At 43.8% G+C, this 19,286-nt stretch overlaps 2 protein-coding genes across 3 annotated transcripts in view; one reads left to right on the forward strand and one right to left on the reverse strand.

The window, feature by feature from the left end:
- Positions 1-15,769, forward strand: part of DZANK1 (double zinc ribbon and ankyrin repeat domains 1) — a 34,738-nt gene extending 18,969 nt beyond the window's left edge. For both annotated transcript variants that reach the window (XM_034764059.1, XM_034764060.1), the window contains 9 exons: positions 578-806; positions 5,133-5,236; positions 7,708-7,782; positions 8,668-8,764; positions 11,110-11,204; positions 12,741-12,821; positions 14,166-14,293; positions 14,791-14,865; positions 15,167-15,769. In XM_034764059.1, the coding sequence (XP_034619950.1) occupies positions 578-806; positions 5,133-5,236; positions 7,708-7,782; positions 8,668-8,764; positions 11,110-11,204; positions 12,741-12,821; positions 14,166-14,293; positions 14,791-14,865; positions 15,167-15,332 (1,050 nt within the window). In that variant the 3' untranslated portion in view covers positions 15,333-15,769. The remainder of the gene's footprint in view (positions 1-577; positions 807-5,132; positions 5,237-7,707; positions 7,783-8,667; positions 8,765-11,109; positions 11,205-12,740; positions 12,822-14,165; positions 14,294-14,790; positions 14,866-15,166) is intronic.
- BIRC5 (baculoviral IAP repeat containing 5) lies at positions 15,424-18,674 on the reverse strand. Its single transcript, XM_034764061.1, has 4 exons — positions 18,522-18,674; positions 18,155-18,264; positions 16,423-16,540; positions 15,424-16,128 (listed from the first exon to the last, which is right to left on the reverse strand). The coding sequence occupies exons 1-4, from the start codon at positions 18,645-18,647 to the stop codon at positions 16,045-16,047; spliced, it is 438 nt and encodes a 145-aa protein (XP_034619952.1). The 5' UTR covers positions 18,648-18,674; the 3' UTR covers positions 15,424-16,044.
- Positions 18,675-19,286: the final 612 nt, after the last annotated feature.

A 19,286-nucleotide genomic window follows, 5' to 3' on the forward strand; every position in this document is an offset into this window, starting at 1 on the left:
CATTCTGTGAGCAGAAAAAGAGGTTACATACATTTATTGAGGGAATTGTTTGCTGTGGATATTTACTCATCCCTAATCATTATTACGTATAGCAAAATGAGAACCAATTCATCTCTTCTTAAAGTGTTTGCTCCTTAAGTACTATGATCTGGTTCTGACACAATCACTCACAAATTATATCTGGCTAATTTAAGGTTTTCTTTGATAATGCACATGCCACATTGTTTTAAAAAACTATATTTTAAGAGAAGATCATAATACTTACCCTTACACATTTGTGCTTGCTATCAGAACATAAGTCAATTTCTATTTAGAAGAAATAGGCTGCATGGGTTTTTCTGAGTATTTGTGATATGAGAGGGTGGCATTTTTTCCAAATGTTAACTGTAATCGGGCATTATTAAAATTCCGCCTTTAAACAGTTTGCATCTCTAATGACTTTTTCATTCTAGAATTGTTTTTACACATGTGGTTTCTTTCCTTTTTTGGTGATTTTTTTTTCTTGTATAAAGTTATATAACTATTAATTACACTTTATTATCACTTTTGTCATCCGGGCACTGATCTTTCCTAACAGGATAAAGAATTACGGACTCGAGCTGCCTGGGAGCCTCTGGTTGTTTCATTACCAAAGTCAAGACTAGATAGAACAGAAAGAAAAGACAAAGGAACCCAGACCATTGGCCTGTTCTACCCATCCAGCACACTCTTAGAGAAGAAGGAACTTGAGCTGGTTTCTCTAAAAGAAAAACAGGAGAAGATGAGTGATCGCAAGCCCCTGCTTACAGCCATCAGTCCTGGAAGAGGTTAGAAATAGTTCATGATTGCATATGGTCAGCAAGGAAAACTTCCCCTGGTTCTGAAAAAAACTACCGTACTTTACCTTGTATTCTTTTAAAATGGGTCCTCTGTGGCATAATCCCTTGAAAGGCCACTCTTTTACATCATTACATCATCTCTCTTCCCACTAATAACTGTACACCCTGTGTCTGGTGCTTTGATCTGAGACCCCAGCCCTTCTCTAAAGCACAGCAAGCGTTCACAGAATGCACCAGAATTGCATTATAAGGCCTTTGTGCAGCTTTACCATTTGGCTGTGATGTCTCATGAGCAAAGGGTCAGACTTGGTCCGTATTTGGATTGGAGACTACCAAAGAAAACTCAGGTTTTGTCTGAAAGTGGTGTTCACGTAATCAGTGTTGTTATTCTTTCTGGCAAAAGTGGCATTTAGTGCTGCTGGAGGCACTGTCTTTTGGAAAACATGTAAGGGCTTGTCTGCACAGGGACATTGACCAGAATAGCTATTGCAGAATAAACTGTGGAAACAGATTAAACTAAATTGGAAAAAGGCACTATTATTCCAGAATAAAGTGTCCACACAGGCAGCTCTTCCGGAATAACTATTGCAGAATAGATTATTCTGCAATAACTATTCTGGTCAATTTCCCTATATAGACAAGCCTAAATCCAACATCTTGACTGTTTGCGGTCATTAAAAATCCTTTACGATTAGGGATCTTAGCCTCAGTGTCCTGGCAAAATTCCAGTTTAGAGCCAAAAGAAGCCTTAAGACAGACTCCTATAGCGATATTTGAGCACCTAAATAAGTGGCTTGATTTTCAAAAGCACCCAGCAGCTCCCACTGACCTCATTAATTTCATGATGTGTTCCAGTCTGTCAGCCCGGAGGATATTTTAACTTTTAAAGAGCTAGTAGAGCCTCAATACAACTAATGGCCAGCGGTTCAGTGGGTTGATTTTTTCCCCAGTTGGTTCACCCATCTGTAGCTATTCTCCCATTCAGTAGAGTACCTAACTCTTAGAACACTGGTGTTTTTCAGTGTGCCAGCCAAAGGACTGGTTAGAATGATGTCTATGTCTATAGTGTAAAAAAAGGGGTTAATGCACCTTTCAGGCCTTCCTACATTTTTTGTAAACATCTAGGTGAGGCTTTTTTATTTTTAACCTATTACAGTACTTGGGGAATCACTCTTCGCACTGTCTTGCTGAGAGGAGTCTCCTCCCAGTTCCATCACTGCAGTGAATAGAGTACTTGACTCAACCTGTCGAAGTTATCTTAGTCAGAGATACTGGTAAGGGATTGGCCCAAAAGAGGGCTGAGAAAATATTTAACTCTAAAGACTTTTGTGTCTGTGCATCGGAAGTGCAGCTTTCACCCTGGGAAAGAGAACTCCCTTCACAGGGGCAAGTTGGGGAGAAGCTTTGAATTGCTTTGTATTACAGTTGAACCGCACCAACTGACATAACGTTAGAGTCCCCAGAGGCCTTTGCTGAATATAGAGAGGGGGTGGCTGGCAGGTCGTTCTCCATTGGAATCCCCTAGGCTTTGGCCCACACATCCATAACCGTTTGTTTGTTAGCCCACAGGTCTCAGCCTTCCACATCATCATCCTTGCTTCATGCTAAGCTACATAGGCTAGAGACACTTGTACCAACCCCAGCCATTCAGTGACACCCAGGCTGGTCTCAGTTATACTGGCCACACACATCCATCATTTCTTCAGTGCAACTGTATTTGACTTATGACATTATTGCTAAATTAAAAAGCCAAATAATTAAGGTAATTGTTTCCTCCCTAAACAGATAAGCCTCCTGCACTAAATAGACAATCAGGCTTCCAGGGAAAAATGTACAAGTAAAGACAATTTGGAGGGATAGGTCAGTGGTTTGAGCATTGGTCTGCTAAACCCAGGGTTGTGAGTTCAATCCTTGAGGGGGCCATTTAGGGATCTGGGGCAAAAATCTGTCTGGGGATTGGTCCTGCTTTGAGCAGGGGAGGTTGGACTAGATGAGGTCCCTTCTAACCCTGATATTCTATGAACAACAAAATAGAAGTGTCAGTTTTCTGATCTGAGCTCTATTTTTTCTGTTGTATTTTCAGTCGGTTTTGAACAGGAGCCAAAAGCATTTGCAAAGTAAATATTACACGGAAGCCATCCCTTTTGTAAGTGTAATGTACAGTAAATCAGTCCGATCTAGGTGTAACCAGTTAATGACAACATGAGTTCAGATGTTCAGTCAAGGCTGCCAGAAATCCTTTAAGATACATAACAAACATAAGTAGCGTGAAGCCAAGCACGCATATGTGTATTTCTGGCGTCCTGGTTTTACATCTTGATTTTTATGTCACAAGCACCTGGCCCAATTTAACCCTGGCCTAACCTAGTGCAGCTATCACTGACTTCACTAGGCGTTGCATCTACAAAGTAGTAGCCCAGTTGTAAGGTTTAATTGTTACTTTAAATTAGTATTTATTTAAGTCTGTGATTTAGTTTAAAGCAAAATGCCTCTGCTTTGGAAGCCATTGGGGAACAATTTGGGGTACTGTAGAGATGAGTACCCCTTAGTTTGTTTCTTTAAAGCTTATCTTGATGATCAGTACCCTATAAGTCTGTTGTTTCGCTTTACCATAATTTCTATATGGCCAACCTTTGAACTTGTTGATTTTCCTTCTAAGCCTCCATATCTTGATTTTCCTCAAGGGCAACAATGTTTTGAGAATCATTTCTTTGTTTATACTTTGACATTTTGTTTTTATATAATAAAATAGCATTTATATGGCAGTAGTGTCCAGAGGCCCCTCGTTGGGTTGGGCCCCATTGTACATATTGATATTAAATCAGGGACAACTGTTTTTTATCTAAGTATATAACAGCTTTGGTACAGCGGATCCTTTCTAAGAATTAGCAACAGAATGGAGAGAGCCCACCCAGTATATTTTCTCTTCTGCTCTTGGCTTGTCTTATTAAAGCCGCACAGTACCATTCTTTTTCTGCCTTGGCTTCATGTTCCTATTCTGGTCCTACAGCAGGTCAGAGTAAGGTCAGGGTGATCTTACTGTTTCGACTAAATGAGGCTTGTCACACCTACACTGTTTATTTACTCTCTGTACTTTCTATAAGTGCACTCGACAGTAAAGTTGGCTGGATCCTGATACACAGCCACTTAAGGTTTAAAACGAGTCCTTCCATCCCTTTGTCCACTAAACACAGAATATTGCATTGGAAATAATGGATTCAGATTGCAAAAGAATTAAAAATAAATCCTACTCAGACTTCTTATTAATTATTTAGATTGTGGCAGCACCCAAAATGTTCTAGATATTATTCACCCCTACCCCAAAGAGCTTGCAATCTGATAGACAAAGAGCAGACAGAAAATTGGGGAAAGCGGTACAACATACAAGCAGAGAGATCAGTGTTAAGACTGGGACATCTAATGGCAGCTCCACGTTGTTGTTTTTTTGTTTGCTATATGCATAAATTGTCTCCAGCTGCCCCCTATGTGCTACCTAGCAATTGGCTAATTTCTCATAGGTGCTGTCTGAGAAGTGAGTCTGGAAAAGGGAACTGAAAGATGAGAAGGCAATTGTCAGTTGTATCAGCTCAGTCCATTTCAAGAGGAGGGGCGCCTATGGAAGAAAGTACAGAGACGGTTTCATCTGGACTTAATGAGCCGATATTGTTTCATTAGAACGCCTCCCATTCCCCACAAACTGCATGTCAAAACTCAGCCTTATCTGTATTTCTTTGTGATTATGCCTTAAAATATACTCTCTCTTTAGGAAATTATAAAGTATTTGTCCAGTAATACAGACTATAATACAAACTGGAACCGCTTATACGCTGTTACAGTGTATGCAGTTTTCAGACCTGGCTTCATTTTTAACTCTCAGTGAGATCTACAAAGCAAGCCACGTTTTCTGAAAATCAGTTCAGTCATGCCTGATAACTCAGGCTTAATATGGCACTAAGACTAACCTTTTTTTCCCTGGAATTGTTTTATATTCTCTGTCACATAGGGCTAGCTTGAGTCTTTAGACTCAACACTGAATATGGGGCAGCACGTAACTTTTCCATCCCAAAAGGCGCTCTGGGAAGGAATGACTCAGCGCTCCACTTTTGATCTGAGGGGAAGTGTGTTATTTCACCCCTTTATGGGGTGCACCTTGCTTCTTTTCCTCCTCCTTGGTCAGCTGGATTTGCTACAGAAAAACGCAGCGTTGTTTGTCCTGGTCAAAATCGACAATTCTTTACTTACTCCACCACATCAGTGGAAGAGTTATTGATGACAATTACAGGTATTTTCATATTCATAACTCCTACTTTTTAGGGTACTGGAGAAAACAGTTAGATCATGTCTGCGCTCATCTTAGAAGCTATGCTCAGAACAACCCAGAGTTCAGGGCTTTGATCGGAGAACCTCGAATGGGAAAGGTAAGGAATAGCATTTTTCTTGTGCTGTATCAAGGAATGATTGAAGAGAAAATAAATCTGATCAAAATACTGTTTTATTTTCTAGAAAATTAGCCCCTTAGGCCATGTCTACACTAGAAGTGCTTTACCAGTATAGGAATACCAGTGCACTGTACCAGCACAGCGCTCCTAGTGTGGCTGCAGCCATACCAACAAAGCAGCACTTTGTACGGGGATAGTAAACCCACCCCGCATGAATGAAACAAGCGACGCCGGTTGAAGTGCAGCTTTGCTAGTCGAACTACATCTACATTAGGGGGTTCTGCTGGCACAGCTGTGTTGTTCAGGGATCACACACCTCTTCCCATCCCGACCGATATAGCCACGCAGCAGAAGTCTGTAGTATAGACCTGGCCTAAATAACTGTGCCAATTATTGTCTTGATTCATCTACCTGTGTTTTATTTCTGACCTACTTTTTCTCCTGCTTGCTTTTTCTAATTCCCCTTTGTTCTCTTTTTCTCACTTCTTTCATTCTGTTCCAGTTTTTTCTTCTTAGTTTGCTGTTGAGTTCCTTCTGCTTTCTCTCTAGTTATAATTCCCTTCCTTCTCTCACATCTTCTCTTTGGAACCATCCCCGAAGTTAGGGGAGATGGTCACCACAACCTTAAAGGCCTTGCTGACCGATCAGAGCAGAGGTGTTATTCAGCTGATTTTATTATATCCCAGAGCAGATGTTCACCCCTGTGCCTTGGGTCAGCACAAGGCCAATGCACTATTTAAGTCCTACTTATAAGTGGTACATTTGCCTTGGGCTAGCCCTCTGCACAGGGATGAATTTCCCAGCCGACAGCACCAGGTCACTTTGTCTCGAATACTTTATTTCTGCCACAACCTACGCCATTATTGGAACAATGTGTTCTTACCTCAGTACTAGGCACTTGGCTTGTGCATATTAGGGATATTAGCTGACTTAATGTCACCAGTCAACACTAAAAAATGGTTAGCTGTGGCTGTATTGGTGGCTAAAATGGTCATACTGGGGAGATGGAAATTTGAGGTTTCTTCTACATGCAGTGATTGCTCTCAATGGCACAAATGCAAAAATCATATCAAACAGAAACAGTTGGAAAAAATACATGCTTTGGATATGGTTCCATGTGCCTGGGAGCAGGAATGGCATGTACTTTGTGGAGGTATGGCATTCCATCAGATTCTTATTACCAACCTGACATTGTGCAGGGTCCTGAATGTGAGGGTAATGTGAGTGGTGTCTATTTTAAAGCCTTTTTACGCTGCCAGAGAGGTGTAGAGGAGAATCGGGCCCATTGCAATTCGTTTTCTTTGAGAGAAGCTTCAGGCATATGCAGTTTGGAAAGATATGGAAAATATCTCCAGGAGGGATATTCCTGCAATTTCTAGGCCTCTATCATCCTACTGTAATGAAACCTCTGCCAAGAAAAGTATCAGTGCTGATTCAAGGCAAATGCCAATATTTGGTCTTTATTAATGCTTTTTCATGTTTCATGCAGAATATATATATATATCAATCAAAGTTCTCAGCCTGCAGTGATACCAACTTGCATTGTAATCTTATCAGCTTTCATAAGCCAACTAGCTATGTGCCACTTGTCTGAAATTTCCCTGTAGTTTCAATTTTATAAATAACATCATTTCCCCTCTTGAAATCACTTTCATATAGTTATATGGTGTGGCTGGCACAGAATGGTGCCGTTTCCTCCCCACAGCAGGCAGCATTTCAGTAGTGGGTGAAGTTAGCCCTGTACGCACAGCGCTCTGCTCATGTCCAGGCGCCAACTGGCACAACCCAAGTGGAAATTGTCCACTGGCGATAAGTCTTCCTGGAGCCGGGTGGCACAAGCTGCCCATATCTCATGCTCCACTGGGGCTCTGTAGCCAAAAGTGAGTGGGAGATAGGCCAGGTCAGCTGAGAAATATGATTACTTAGCATCAGCCCTCCTTCATGGTAAAGCGTCTCTATCATATCAGTTGCATCTATTGTATTTATGAAGCACTGTGCACCATAGTATTTGCACACAGCTGCCCCTGTGGGTGCAGGGTGTGTGTGTTTGTGTAAATGCCATCCCTCTGCAGCCATGGGTGTGAATCTGTTTCATGACATGTACAACATTTTGGGATGAGAGTATAAGGAATCATTAATATTTTTAGACATTTGGCATTTTCAGTCATTCAGGTTTCTCTACTTACCTCAAAATATCACCTGTTATAAATTCGTACCCCTTCACTCAGTTAAAGTGGAAAGATGATTAGTTAATGTGCGCACAGTGCTATAAAGACATAAAGTGTGAATTACTAATTATTATTGTTACTATTACTGTATTATTTATTTATGGATATATTGGTTCAGTTGATAAACACTTTCAGCCGACAGCAGGATTACTTAGCATTACTGAAACTGTCTTCCTGTACTTTTATAAGAAGAGGTGCTAACTTGTGCTTTTTTCCTTATAGATTATTTCTGCTACAGTCCATGAGGATGGTTATGAAGTCAGTCTCAGATTAAATTACATTCTTGCCATAAACAAGGTCAGTTTAGGGGAGCAGGCTAATCATTGGAGAAGTTGACCTACTGAGCCAATAGCCATTGCTTTTGACAGCTCAGCATGAATATGTATCTCTAACCCTATTCCAGAATTTCTCTTGTTGAGAGCATGTTATTCCTTTCTAAAGTGAAAGTCTTTTCTTTTTCTGTTTGAGCTAAGTAAACAGGAATCCCTATGGCTCAAACCAGACTTCATAGTCATGTTGTTGTTATCTTGTATTCATTGCCAAGGCATCTTATAAAGTATGCTATTAATATTAACATTCTTCTTTCAACTGAGATTTTTAATAGCCTTAACACCACTTTCCTCCTCTCCAAACTGCAACTGGTTGTCTTGTGGCACAGGTTTTCTAATTCTAAATACAGTTGAGAGGCAGCACATGCCAGAGCTTTTGCTAATTTTGCTCTGAGGCTCTGCATGTTCCTGCAATATTACTTTGTTCACCCATGTTCTCAATCCTTCCAAGGAATCCAGTTCAACTCGGAGAATATTTCTTTTGGATGGCACCCTGATGAAAGGTGTTTCAGAAGGTGTGTCATTTGGCTTCTTATTGCTGTATCTCATTTGGCAAGCAATACGTTAAGAGGTTTTCTTAATGAATATGTATAATGCCTTTCTTTGGATGTGTATCTTCATTTCACAATATTGAGGTGATGTTCAAGTTTTTGCATTAAAACAAGTCTTGAATAGTGAGGTGCTTTAAAAACCTGTTTCCTTTGCCTGGGCTTAAACAGTATTAACTAAGATTGAAGACATTAAATAGTGTATATCTTTTCTTATATATAACTTCCTCCCATTTCATGCCACTGAGGATATTACAGAATTATGCAATCATCTGATTAAATGTCCACATGTTATGATTCCCCAGGATATTCTCACTGGTAAACCAATGAAGTTTGACAATCATTATCTGAGCACTGTGACAGAAGGCAGAGATGGACGGTATGATAGTCAGGCTAGTTTGGGTGAGTTTTCCTATATCTTTACAATCTGACTAACTACAGCACTCAAGAACAGGAATCTGTCTCCTATGAATAACATGTTAGATGCTCAAATGGGAAATTTACCACTGTGCAGACAGCCTGCAACATTTAAAACCTCCAAATAGGGTGTATGTGGGATTTAAAGGTGGGATCCAGAGAGGGGCTTAAGTATTGCGGTACCTAATTCTTAGGTGCCTAGAAAAATCACAACAACAAGATCCATAAAGCCTTGTTAGGTGCCTAGGCTCCCTATACAAAGAATGGGAAGAGATCGGTGTCTTAGAAGGCAATCCACAAAATCCAGCATGCTAGGTAGGGAGCCAATGGGAGATGCCAACGAGAGGGGGCTGTGCTAAATTCCACCCCTCTCACAGATGTAGACACCTAAGTCCGGGCTGCAGAGAAGCGCCTGTCTTTACTTAGCAGTGCACGACCAGGAAGCTCTTTCCTGGAGTCAGGTGACTTAGGCTCCTGAAGGGTTTCTTGAGGGAATGCGTTAGGCCTGCCTCTCGCCACACAAAACAGCTGGAGAAGGTGGTGATGCTGCTGGTACCCACCTTATAACTTTTATCCTAATGGTTTTATCTCACTTCTGTGAGATGTGGGAGACCCAGGTTCAGTTCCTCCCTCTCACAGGAGTGCAGTAACCACTGAGCTCTCATGTTGGAGCTGTTCCACTGTGGATAAATACTTAAATAGCTATTGGGCCGAAGAGGGAATGACTGTGTGGTCCAGTGGTTAGAGCATCCACCCAGGAGGTGTGTTACCCAGAGTGCAGCCACCGTACTCCACTCACTCTTTCATTATTTATTCACAGAAGAGCTTCAGCAGGACAGACTGAGGGACCCTGCCCTCCTCAGAATATCCACAGTTCCGTGGTTAGTGCACTCTCCTGGGAGGTGGGAGATCTTTGTTCAAATCCTCTTTCTCCCCCCCCACCCTCCATCCCAGGCAAGCGCTTTGACCACAGGGCTAAAAGTTATAAGGCAGGTACCACTCCCACCCACCCTAGTTTTTGAATGGGACCTGATCCAGTTGGGGGCCTCTGAGTACACCTACTGGATTGAGCCCTGCATGCAGGTTAGGCATCCATACACCTATCTTGTGAATCGCTCTAGGGCTTTAGGGGAGAGACAGGAGTCTGAACACCTAACGGGAGGCAGCAGGGTGCGTGCCTGGTGGGTGAAACATAGGCACCAAGCAAGTCTGGGGTTTAGGTGCTTCAGTATCTTTGTGGATCTGGGCCTAAGTGATTGATAGGCATTGTGCAGCTGTGTTGAGTGCTCACAGACACTGAATTACATCTTCAGAGAATAGCTGAAAAGATCACGTAAGTGCAGCTGAAGCTCAGTTTTTTTAATCCTAGTTGTAAAATCCATGCACAGTGACACTGGCTGGCTCTAACTCGGCAGTAACAGAATCATATCAATGTAGGGTTGGAAGGGATCTCAAGTGGTCATCAAGTCCCAGCTCCTGCATACCTAGACCGTCCCTGACAGGTGTTTGTTCAATATCTGAAGGCCACAACTTCTAGCTGTTGTTTGTGGGGGTTTGGTTTTGCTCCATTTGACAAATGAAACAGAATTGATGACGTGTAAAATCCTAGGGCTCAATTTTCCAAGGTGCTGAGCACTCGCAGCACCCATTGGCTTCAGTAGGAGGTGTGAATGCTCAACACATGTGAAAATCAGGCCACCTGTTGTTAGACTCTGGCTTTTTGCTTCAACAGCTGTTGCCATTTAAGATCAACACTAGTCTTATAAATGCACATGCGTGTGAATTATCATGGTGCCTTATTTATTTCTGAATGCTTTTATACATACCTAGACAGATAAGATGGGTGAGGTAATATCTTGTATTGGACCAGCTTCTGTTGGTAAGAGACACAAGCTTTCGAGCATGCACCTGAAGAAGAGCTCTGTGTAAACTCAAAAGCTTCACTCTCTCTCAGCGACAGAAGTTGGTCCAGAAAAAGATATTCCCTCACCCACCTTGTCTCTCTAATATCCTGGGACCAACACGGTTACAACACTGCATTTACACATTCCTGTCAGTTTTCCTTATTAGAGCTATTGTAAACCAAGTCACCTGAGATTTGGGATGTGGCATGGTCTGTGGAGTTAACCCATTTTCAATGCTATTCAAATCTGAAACACTCCAGTTGAAGTTCATTCCAGTGCAGTTGGCCAGCACAAGGGGCCACTTAAATGAGGCACTCTGGATAGGGGTTGATTTCATGCTGCCACAATAATGTATGAATGGCTCCTGAGTTCTTGTTACACCACTAGTATCACTTTTAGTTTTAACTCTGGATTCTCCCATTTTAGTGTGTGAAGAGGGTCACAGCATCTCAAGCCCCAGAGAAAAAGTAAAAAGAACAAAGAAGACAAGAACATTTTTCAAAAAAGAAAATAAGCTATCTGTATGTATATGCTACAATCTGTGAGTGTAGGAAGGATACTGGGACTGCCAAAGTGCTAACGCTAATCGACACATCCAATGGAAAAATTGGGCTGCTTTATTTTTTAACACCCTCCAAATGCATTGGTCTAGGAGAACATTTTGGAAGGGAAAGGTGGAAAATAGTCAAATTTGGTTTAAAAAATAAGGACCATCTTTCCTAAATAGGAATGGTTGGTTGGCATGTATATATTTTTGTAGAAGTTGGATTTAACCAAATTTCCCCCTACTCTCTGAAAAAGATTTTTTTAAAACTAGATAGCTTTCATTTTTTAAACAAAGCATTACTGTCTGGACATTATGCAAGTAGCTTAATGAAAGTATTTTGGACCGATTCTTCTCCCTTTGAAGTGAATGGTAGCACTCCCATTGGAACAGGATCAGGTCCAGAATCTTTGTCACTGTCACAAATTGGGAGTGTTAATGCTACAGAAGATGTGCTATGGAAACCTTTAAAGGCAAGCCACATGTGGTTACATCATCTAGCCAGTGGGGACAAGAGGAGACTTGCCATGTTACCCTGTAAGAAATAGAACACGAGTAACTGAATTTTCAGGGATTTAAAAAAAATAAAGGAACCAAAAAACAGATAACTGATTTTCAGTGCAAAACTAAAAACACTTCAAGTGAATTTCACCCCAAATAAAAGATCACATTTCTGCAAGCCCTACTTCACGAGAACCTCTGTGTGGCAATGGGCCAAGGCCACGGTATGGGTTTTACATGCGAAAGTGCTTCCCTCACTCCCTGCTATTTCATAGTCTCTCCTGGGCTTAGCACATACTCAGGCTCAGCCAAAAGCCACTGGGCCATAGATCTAGGGAAACTATGGGGTGAAAATAATTGTATAGGCTAATCCCGCCATTGGCTTGAGTTTGCCATTGAGTGATGCTGTGGCCTAGTAGGAGTTCCCACCTCTTTCTGTACTCCTGTTGCCCATGTACAGCCCAGATTTTCAGGCTGGGTGCTGGAGTTTAGCTTAAGTGAACAAACATAGTTAAAAAGCAAGGCTAGCAAATCGCAAAGTGTATTTTGTTAATGTGCTTTGGCAATTAGTTTAGTTTTATTTGATAAAATTTCATAGTATGCTAGTAAATATTATGCAGCGTATTTTATAAAAACAGGAAGTCAAAGGCCCTGAATTGTCAAAGATATGCATGTGCTTAACCTTATTATCTTGAGTATTTATTTCATTTCAGTAGGACTACTCATGGTAGTAATGTTAAGCACATGTATAAGTGTTTACAGGATTGGGACCTTAGTAATATGACAGTTGATGCTAGCACCCTGCTGTTCAATATTTGCTCAGAAGTGGGGAGAGACAGCCTTTTTTTGTAGAAATTGTGTGTGGATTAGTGAGGTTCAAATGCCTAACATGCGTAAGACCAAATTCTGCCCTCAGCTACATTTGCACTACTCTGCCAGTGTGAGTTACCTATAATCATATTTCTACTTTGTGAAATGTTATTGAGTGGTGTTGCTTTCTGTATTTTCACAGTCTGAGGCTAGACAGCTCCTGAAAGAAGTGGGGCCAGAAGGGGAAGGAAAAATTTCAGTGGTAGAACAATTGCTTGATGAAGTAAGTTTAAAAAGATAAAGTAATTTCTAGTTCAGGTTTTCAAGACACAGATCCAGGCCCATTGTCCATTTACTTCATGAACTTTAGTCCTGCCTTCATGACTTTTAATAAGAAAAATAATAAACGTAACCCAACAGAAATTGTTCCAAGGGCAGCTCACTGCAGTAGAGCTTTTAGGCCTAGAGTCTCAAAAGTACTTAGACTCCTAACTTCCACTGATTTCAATGGAAATTAGGAGCCTAAGGGAACGTCTACACTAGAAATGCTACAGCGGTATCACAGCAGCTGTGCTGCTAAAGCATAGACACTTACTACAGCAATGGAAGAGGTTCTTCTGGCAGTGTAGTAAATCCACCTCTCCATGATGCGGTAGCTAAGTCAACAGATGAATTCTTCCATCGTCCTAGCAGTGTTACACGAGGGCTTAGAGCAGCTTAATTGCATCGCACACAGCATGTTTTACACAGCCCTAAACGATGTAGTTAAGTCAGCCTCACTTTGTACTGTAGACTAGCCCTAAATATTTCAGGCCCTGGGCCTTACTGCCCCCAGTATTAAAGAAAATGAACATGTAAATAAAAACCAAACAGGAAAATCTATTTGCATATATTCGCTTCCAAAATTGATAATGAACAGATATACGAGCTCGCCCTGGTCCCACCAAAAGCATTGTAGTAAGGAAAAAAGTAACCTTTTCTGTAACCATTTTATGGGTTAAGGTCAAATCCTTAGTTGAACTGCCACAAGCCTGCCCTACAGTAGGGCATGCACCATCACTCTATGGTGATGTACTACGCAGTAGAACGCAAGGAGAGCGAGAGCTTTGAGGTGAAAGCAGGTTGGGAGTTCTCCATTGGCCAAATCCATCATCACAACACTACCACCATCTCTACCTGGAGTTGTGGGTACAAAGCAAGCTGGGTGGGGAAGCCTTTGACCTTCCCTCCCTCTTTTTTTTTTTTTTTTTAAATATGCAGATATACCTATCTCATAGAACTGGACGGGACCTTGAAAGGTCATAGAGTACAGTCCCCTGCCTTCACAGCAGAACCAAGTACCATCCCTTTTTTTTTGGGAGGGGGGGGTGTAGATCCCTAAATGGGCCCCTCAAGGATTGAACTCATAACCCTGTGTTTAGCAGGCCAATGCTCAAACCACTGAGCTCTCTCTCCCCCGGACAAATACATGAAAGTTGAATTTTCCAGGTTTGAATGTTAAAGCAGTTTTGAGAGAGACTGTGACAGTACATGTGACAACTAAAGCTGAGTTTGTTATATTAAATCAGGGGAGGCAAGTTGAAACATGTATAGCTTGTAATTGCTAGTCCTTTTTTGCATATTCCAGGGAGCTGACCCAAACTGCACCAACAGTGAACACCGACCTGCTTTAACAGTTGCTGTCCTAAACAGACATGATGAAGTGGTTCCAGTTCTTGTCCAGAAAGGTGCTGATATTGACCAGCAGTCAGGACCGTAAGTAAGCAATTTCTATCCAGAATCCTCTATAGAGCTTGACCCGCAGAGGGACTTGAGACTTATATTTCACCAAAAGGGACTAATCTCCTAAAGCAACTGTGAATCAAATTTTCAAAACCAAACAAAAACACCCACACTTGCAAACATGTCAATCAACAGACAACTCCCCCTTTTATTGCTTCACTTTAGTTGGCCAGCTTTGAAAATGTGGTCCCATACAAAGCCTCAATCCTCCTTCTAAGCCCTTCCCCTCAGTTTTCCTGTCCTGTACCTTCCTTCTTTCCCCCCCACTCCTGATGTGCTCCTATCCCATTTTTCTCTATCAAAAAGAAGATAGTCACTTCACCAGAGACTACAGTTGGTCCTTGATTTTCCCACCTAGTTTGAGGCAGTTGATATACTAGTAGAGATAAAACATTCCTCTAAATAAAGCCATGACTTTCTTTTTAAATAATAGAAATTATTTGAGTACACCCTGTTTTCCTCCCCTACAGGCATAACAACACTGCTCTTCATGAGGCAACTTTGCTTGGACTGGAGGGAAATAAATGCATCAAAGTCTTGTTAGGGTAAGTTCTGCTGTTGTGGCATCCAGTGCAGCTCTGGGCTATGTGTAATCTACATGCATCACACAGAAGTAATCAGTGACAGGTATGGGCTTCATCCTGCAAGGAGCTGAGTGCCCTCAACTTATGTTGACTTAATAGTGTGCTGTACATGTACAACAGGACCCAGGGCCAGACTCTGATATCATCACTCACATTACAACACGAGTAAGCATCAGAATCTGACCGTATTACTTTCGAGTTTAGTAATTTCAAACAGATTCCTTTTCTAGAGTAGCTTGAGCAGTCTGTTCTTTATTTACAGCTGTAATGCAAACGTTAAAAAGAAGAATGAAAAAGGCTTATCAGCATATGACTTGGCCCTGAAGACTGGGAATGAGGAAATCATTTCATTGTTTGCTAGTAAGCTTGGACAGGGAATGCTGGACAAACTGACCAAGCCCAAGAATCTCAATCTGGCCATGGCTTGAGTGTAACTTTCTTATCTAACATGGAGATGGGTGCTATAGATGTTTGGAAGAAAGTGGGTTTTTTCTTTTTAAAAAACTGCATCGTCAAGGCTTTTTTTTTTTTTTAAACCGACTCCAAGTGGCTTTGAATCAAGCAAGTAGCTGACACCTTTTGATATCAAAAATCACAAGTAATCTTCTTATCCTTAGAAGAACTACAGGATTGAGCCCAAGGAGAGCAATTGTGCCTTTAAAATTAGGATGCTGTTGGATCTATCTTAAATGGATCATTCCCCACTTCTGCAGGGGTGCCTCTAAGGCAGCATGTACTGTGATTAACTTATATTTCACATTTTAAAATAAAAAATGAATTATGTGAACTATTCTAATAGGAGAGATTGTTAGACTTCACTATAGAATACTTGGTTTGAGCAGTTAAATAAATCATTGTGCATTAAGTTTCCTTTAGACATTTATTTATGTGTCAACATGAGAAAATTTCAAAGGAGGTTTGCAGAGTCATGTAAGAGATTTAGGAACACAAACGTCAATGGTAGTTGCAGTCCTAAATGCCTTAGGTGATTTTGAAAATCTCCCCCTTTGTTTATAAGTATACATCCCTTTGATCCTTGCATGAAAGGGACCTGAACTACTACCACCACCCAGGCACAAAGAGGCAACTCTAGAGAACATATATACAAGTCAGACACTGCACAAGGCAAATCGCAGGGGCCTAGGAGACCAGCTTCTCAATATCACGACGTGCACGCTGTGATTCTTCCTTAAACTCCGTCACTTTCTGAGAGATTTGCTTTTTCTGGAAAGATCAAAAATAAAATTCCTTCAGCTTACTACAGGCAGTATCACGCTCAGCTTGGTGGGAAAGGACAGGGTACTACAGCTCTGCACTCCCTCCAGGGTAAAGGCAGGGAACTGCCAGGTGACATGCTGGCTGGCCCAACACATGTCAGAGGGGAGAGTAATGAAGAAGTGTCTCCTTGGCAAGGAAGCCAAATTCTCAGGAGGCTACCTAACAGGTCCTAGGACTGGAGGCTACATTAGCCTTTTGGAATAGAGGACCTAAAACACCCCAATTCTGAGCTGTACGTACAATCATGTTTCTTGTTCGTTCCTTGTCCAGTTTCAGGAATTCCTGCAGTGTCAGGTCAACAGGGTTCTTATGGAGGGAGAGAAAAGCGCAGCCAGAGGAGTGTTTCCTGTGCTCATCTCTAGGAAAGGGAGACCAGGCTCATGTTAAAGGCACACAACTGTACTCCAGCGCAAAGCATTTCAAGAGTTACTGGCTTTCACCCCAACTGGATTCCTTAGAGACTGCACAGGAGGTCCACAAAATGTTACAAGCAGAGGTGATGCCTGGGGAGGAGCATGTGGGGTCCTGCTCATGGAGTCAATGGTGTGAGGCAACCCCTTCTGATGGCAGGGGGAGCCATCAAAATGTTCACGGGCCCAGGGAGGGAGCACCACCTCCACCTCACCCGTCTGGGCTGGGGAAGCAGGGGCACACAACCAAAAACTGCAGTGTCACTGCAAAAGAGAGATCTCCCCCTGCCATCAGAAGGCGTTGCCTCACAGCCACTGACTGCATGAGCAGGCAACAGCTAGCCAAGGAGAGAGACACCACTGCTCTGCCCTGCTACATCAGCTCTTCAGGTAGCAGGGCCAAATGGAAGGCAGAAATCTGGCAGGACACAGCTGCATTCCCCCCCCCCAGCCCTCCCCCCCATTGCCTCTGGATAGAGGCTGCAGTAAGAAGCAGGCACACCCATCTCACATAACTGTAAGTACTTATACTTTTTTTCTTAAAGCATTGCTAACAGTACGCGTTTATTTGAAGTACATACTTTTATCAATCCATTTATCAGTTGGGAGTCCATGATGAACATTGCATTTGAAAAGGGGGCTGTCAACAAAAAGAGTTTGAGAACCTCTGCTCTACCGTATGTCCACTACTCACAGAGCCACAAGTGAGTCACTCCCCAACCCCACACCCTGCAATACTGAGCGATACCAACTTACTGGTATTTTGCTAAAACACTCCACCCTTGAGGTTCAGCTGGCATTTCAATCCTAAAGTAGTTTCCTCACTCTCAGCCATTTCAGTCTCCTCAGGGCTCAGTCCCAAACCCATAGCAACTGGGCTATGGGTTCAGGGAACTATTTTAAGGAGCCTAGTCCTCGGTTGGGATTTCTATTGGTTAAGAAAAGTAGAACATAACCATGTCTCACTTGGCATGAGTGAAGAACAAAGTCCTGGAGGAGGTTAAAGACAGGAGTGTTCTGGTTGCTGATCAGCAATGTGCTGTCTTGCATAGTATGGTACTCTGGCTTCACTCCCATATTTAGCTGACCTCTGTGTTTGTGACTTTCACACACTCCCAGAGGGGGAAGCTATTGTGATTCCTACAGTGGAACTCCTTCCATGGAGGTCCAATAGACTGGCTCCCCTCCTGAGTAAAAATTCAAGTTACTGAGGACACACAGAGGACATTAGTTTTCCTCGTGATACTTAAAAGAACATTGGGTCCAGCTACCAAAGCAGCCCTGGGGCAGCAGAGGCTCCTTGTTCTCCTTTGAGGAGCATAAATTCAATACATAATCTTGTATTCGTGCAATAATCAGGGGCTAACTCCACCCAGGAGGCACAGGCTGGGTAGCTTCAGTGATGTGTAATTAGACAGTAGCTGGCAACGTACCACACGGCCAAGAAAATGAATGCTGCCATGGGACTTGTTGGCATCCTGGTTTGCAGGGGTCTAGTCTCCCCTATTACAGGCAGCTTCTAGCTGAAGAAGCCCCTGTAGGCACAGGGCAGGGATACTTACACGGGGTCATCCTCCGGCTCCCAGCCTTCCAGCTCCTTGAAGCAGAAGAAGCATTGCACCACATCAGGCCCGTTCTCACTGGGGCAGTGGATGAATCCGGCTTCTGCCATCTGGAGCGGGGGGAGAGAAAGACGGGATCAGCAAGAGCCCCCCCCCCCAGCTCCTTCTCGCTGGGGCTGGCGGCGGGCCCAGCAGGGGCCCGGGGAGAGGCGGGGATGCCCCAGTCCCGCAGGCTCGGGGGTGCTGGAGGAGGAGTCCCCCGCAGGCCGGCGGTGGGCGGCCTGGGGCTCGGTGCGCCGGGGAACCGGGGCAGCCTCCGAGCCGCTCGCAGCGCGGGACGGGCGGGGGTCCCGGCTCCCAGCCTCACCCGCTCCGGGGTGCAGGCGCAGCCCTCGGTGAAGGGCCAGCTGCGGTAGGTGGCCAGGCGGGTCTCGCTCAGGTAGAGCTGCCACTCGGCGGGCAGGAGCGCGGCGGCGGCCGCGGGGCACTTCATCTTCAAATCGCGGCGGCGGCGCGGGGGCTGCCGGGACGGGGCGCGGCCGCACGCGCGCGCGGGGCAACCTGGGAACTGTAGTTTTGGGGGTGGGCCGCATGGGCTGGGCCGTTATAGCGGCTGCCCCTCGTGCGTGGATAGCGCGTCACAGTGAGACGGGGCGGGAGCCTGGGGGCGTTGACGGGCGGGGAGAGAGAGAGAGAGAGATAGACGTGTCAGGGGCATGGGGGCGTTGACGTGAGGGAGGGGCTGTGGGACATGGGGGTTGGGGGGGTGTCAAGGCTTTGAGGGTGTTTAGATGGGAGAGTGACCGTGTGTGTGTGTCAGGGCTGTGGGGTTGTTGACCTGAGGGAGGGGCTGTGGGAGGGGCAGGGGGATGTGGGGGCTGTCAGGGCTGTGGGAGTGTTGACCTGTGGGGGGGAGTACTGGTGCCATGGGGGGGATGTGGAAGGTGTCAGGGCTGTGGGGTTGTTGACCTGAGGGAGGGGCTGTGGGAGGGGTAGGGGGATGTGGGGGGTGTCAGGGCTATGGAAGTGTTGACCTGAGGGAGGGGCTGTTGGGGGGACGTTGGGGCCATGGGGGGATGTTAGGGGTTTCTGGGCTGTGGGAGTGTTGACCTGTGGGAGGGGGGCACTGGTG

This window comes from Trachemys scripta, chromosome 3, assembly GCF_013100865.1.
Source record: "Trachemys scripta elegans isolate TJP31775 chromosome 3, CAS_Tse_1.0, whole genome shotgun sequence".
Classification (NCBI taxonomy): domain Eukaryota; kingdom Metazoa; phylum Chordata; order Testudines; family Emydidae; genus Trachemys; species Trachemys scripta.

What these genes read in the sequence shown, in the direction of transcription:
- BIRC5 (XM_034764061.1), bottom strand. Translation starts at nt 18,647, where the DNA reads ATGAAGTGCCCCGCGGCCGCCGCCGCGCTCCTGCCCGCCGAGTGGCAG. An exon ending in GCGCCTGCACCCCGGAGCGG is followed by an intron (nt 18,265 to 18,521) that starts GTGAGGCTGGGA and finishes CCCCCGCTCCAG; the next exon opens with ATGGCAGAAGCCGGATTCAT. An exon ending in GAGCCGGAGGATGACCCCGT is followed by an intron (nt 16,541 to 18,154) that starts GTAAGTATCCCT and finishes TCCCTTTCCTAG; the next exon opens with AGATGAGCACAGGAAACACT.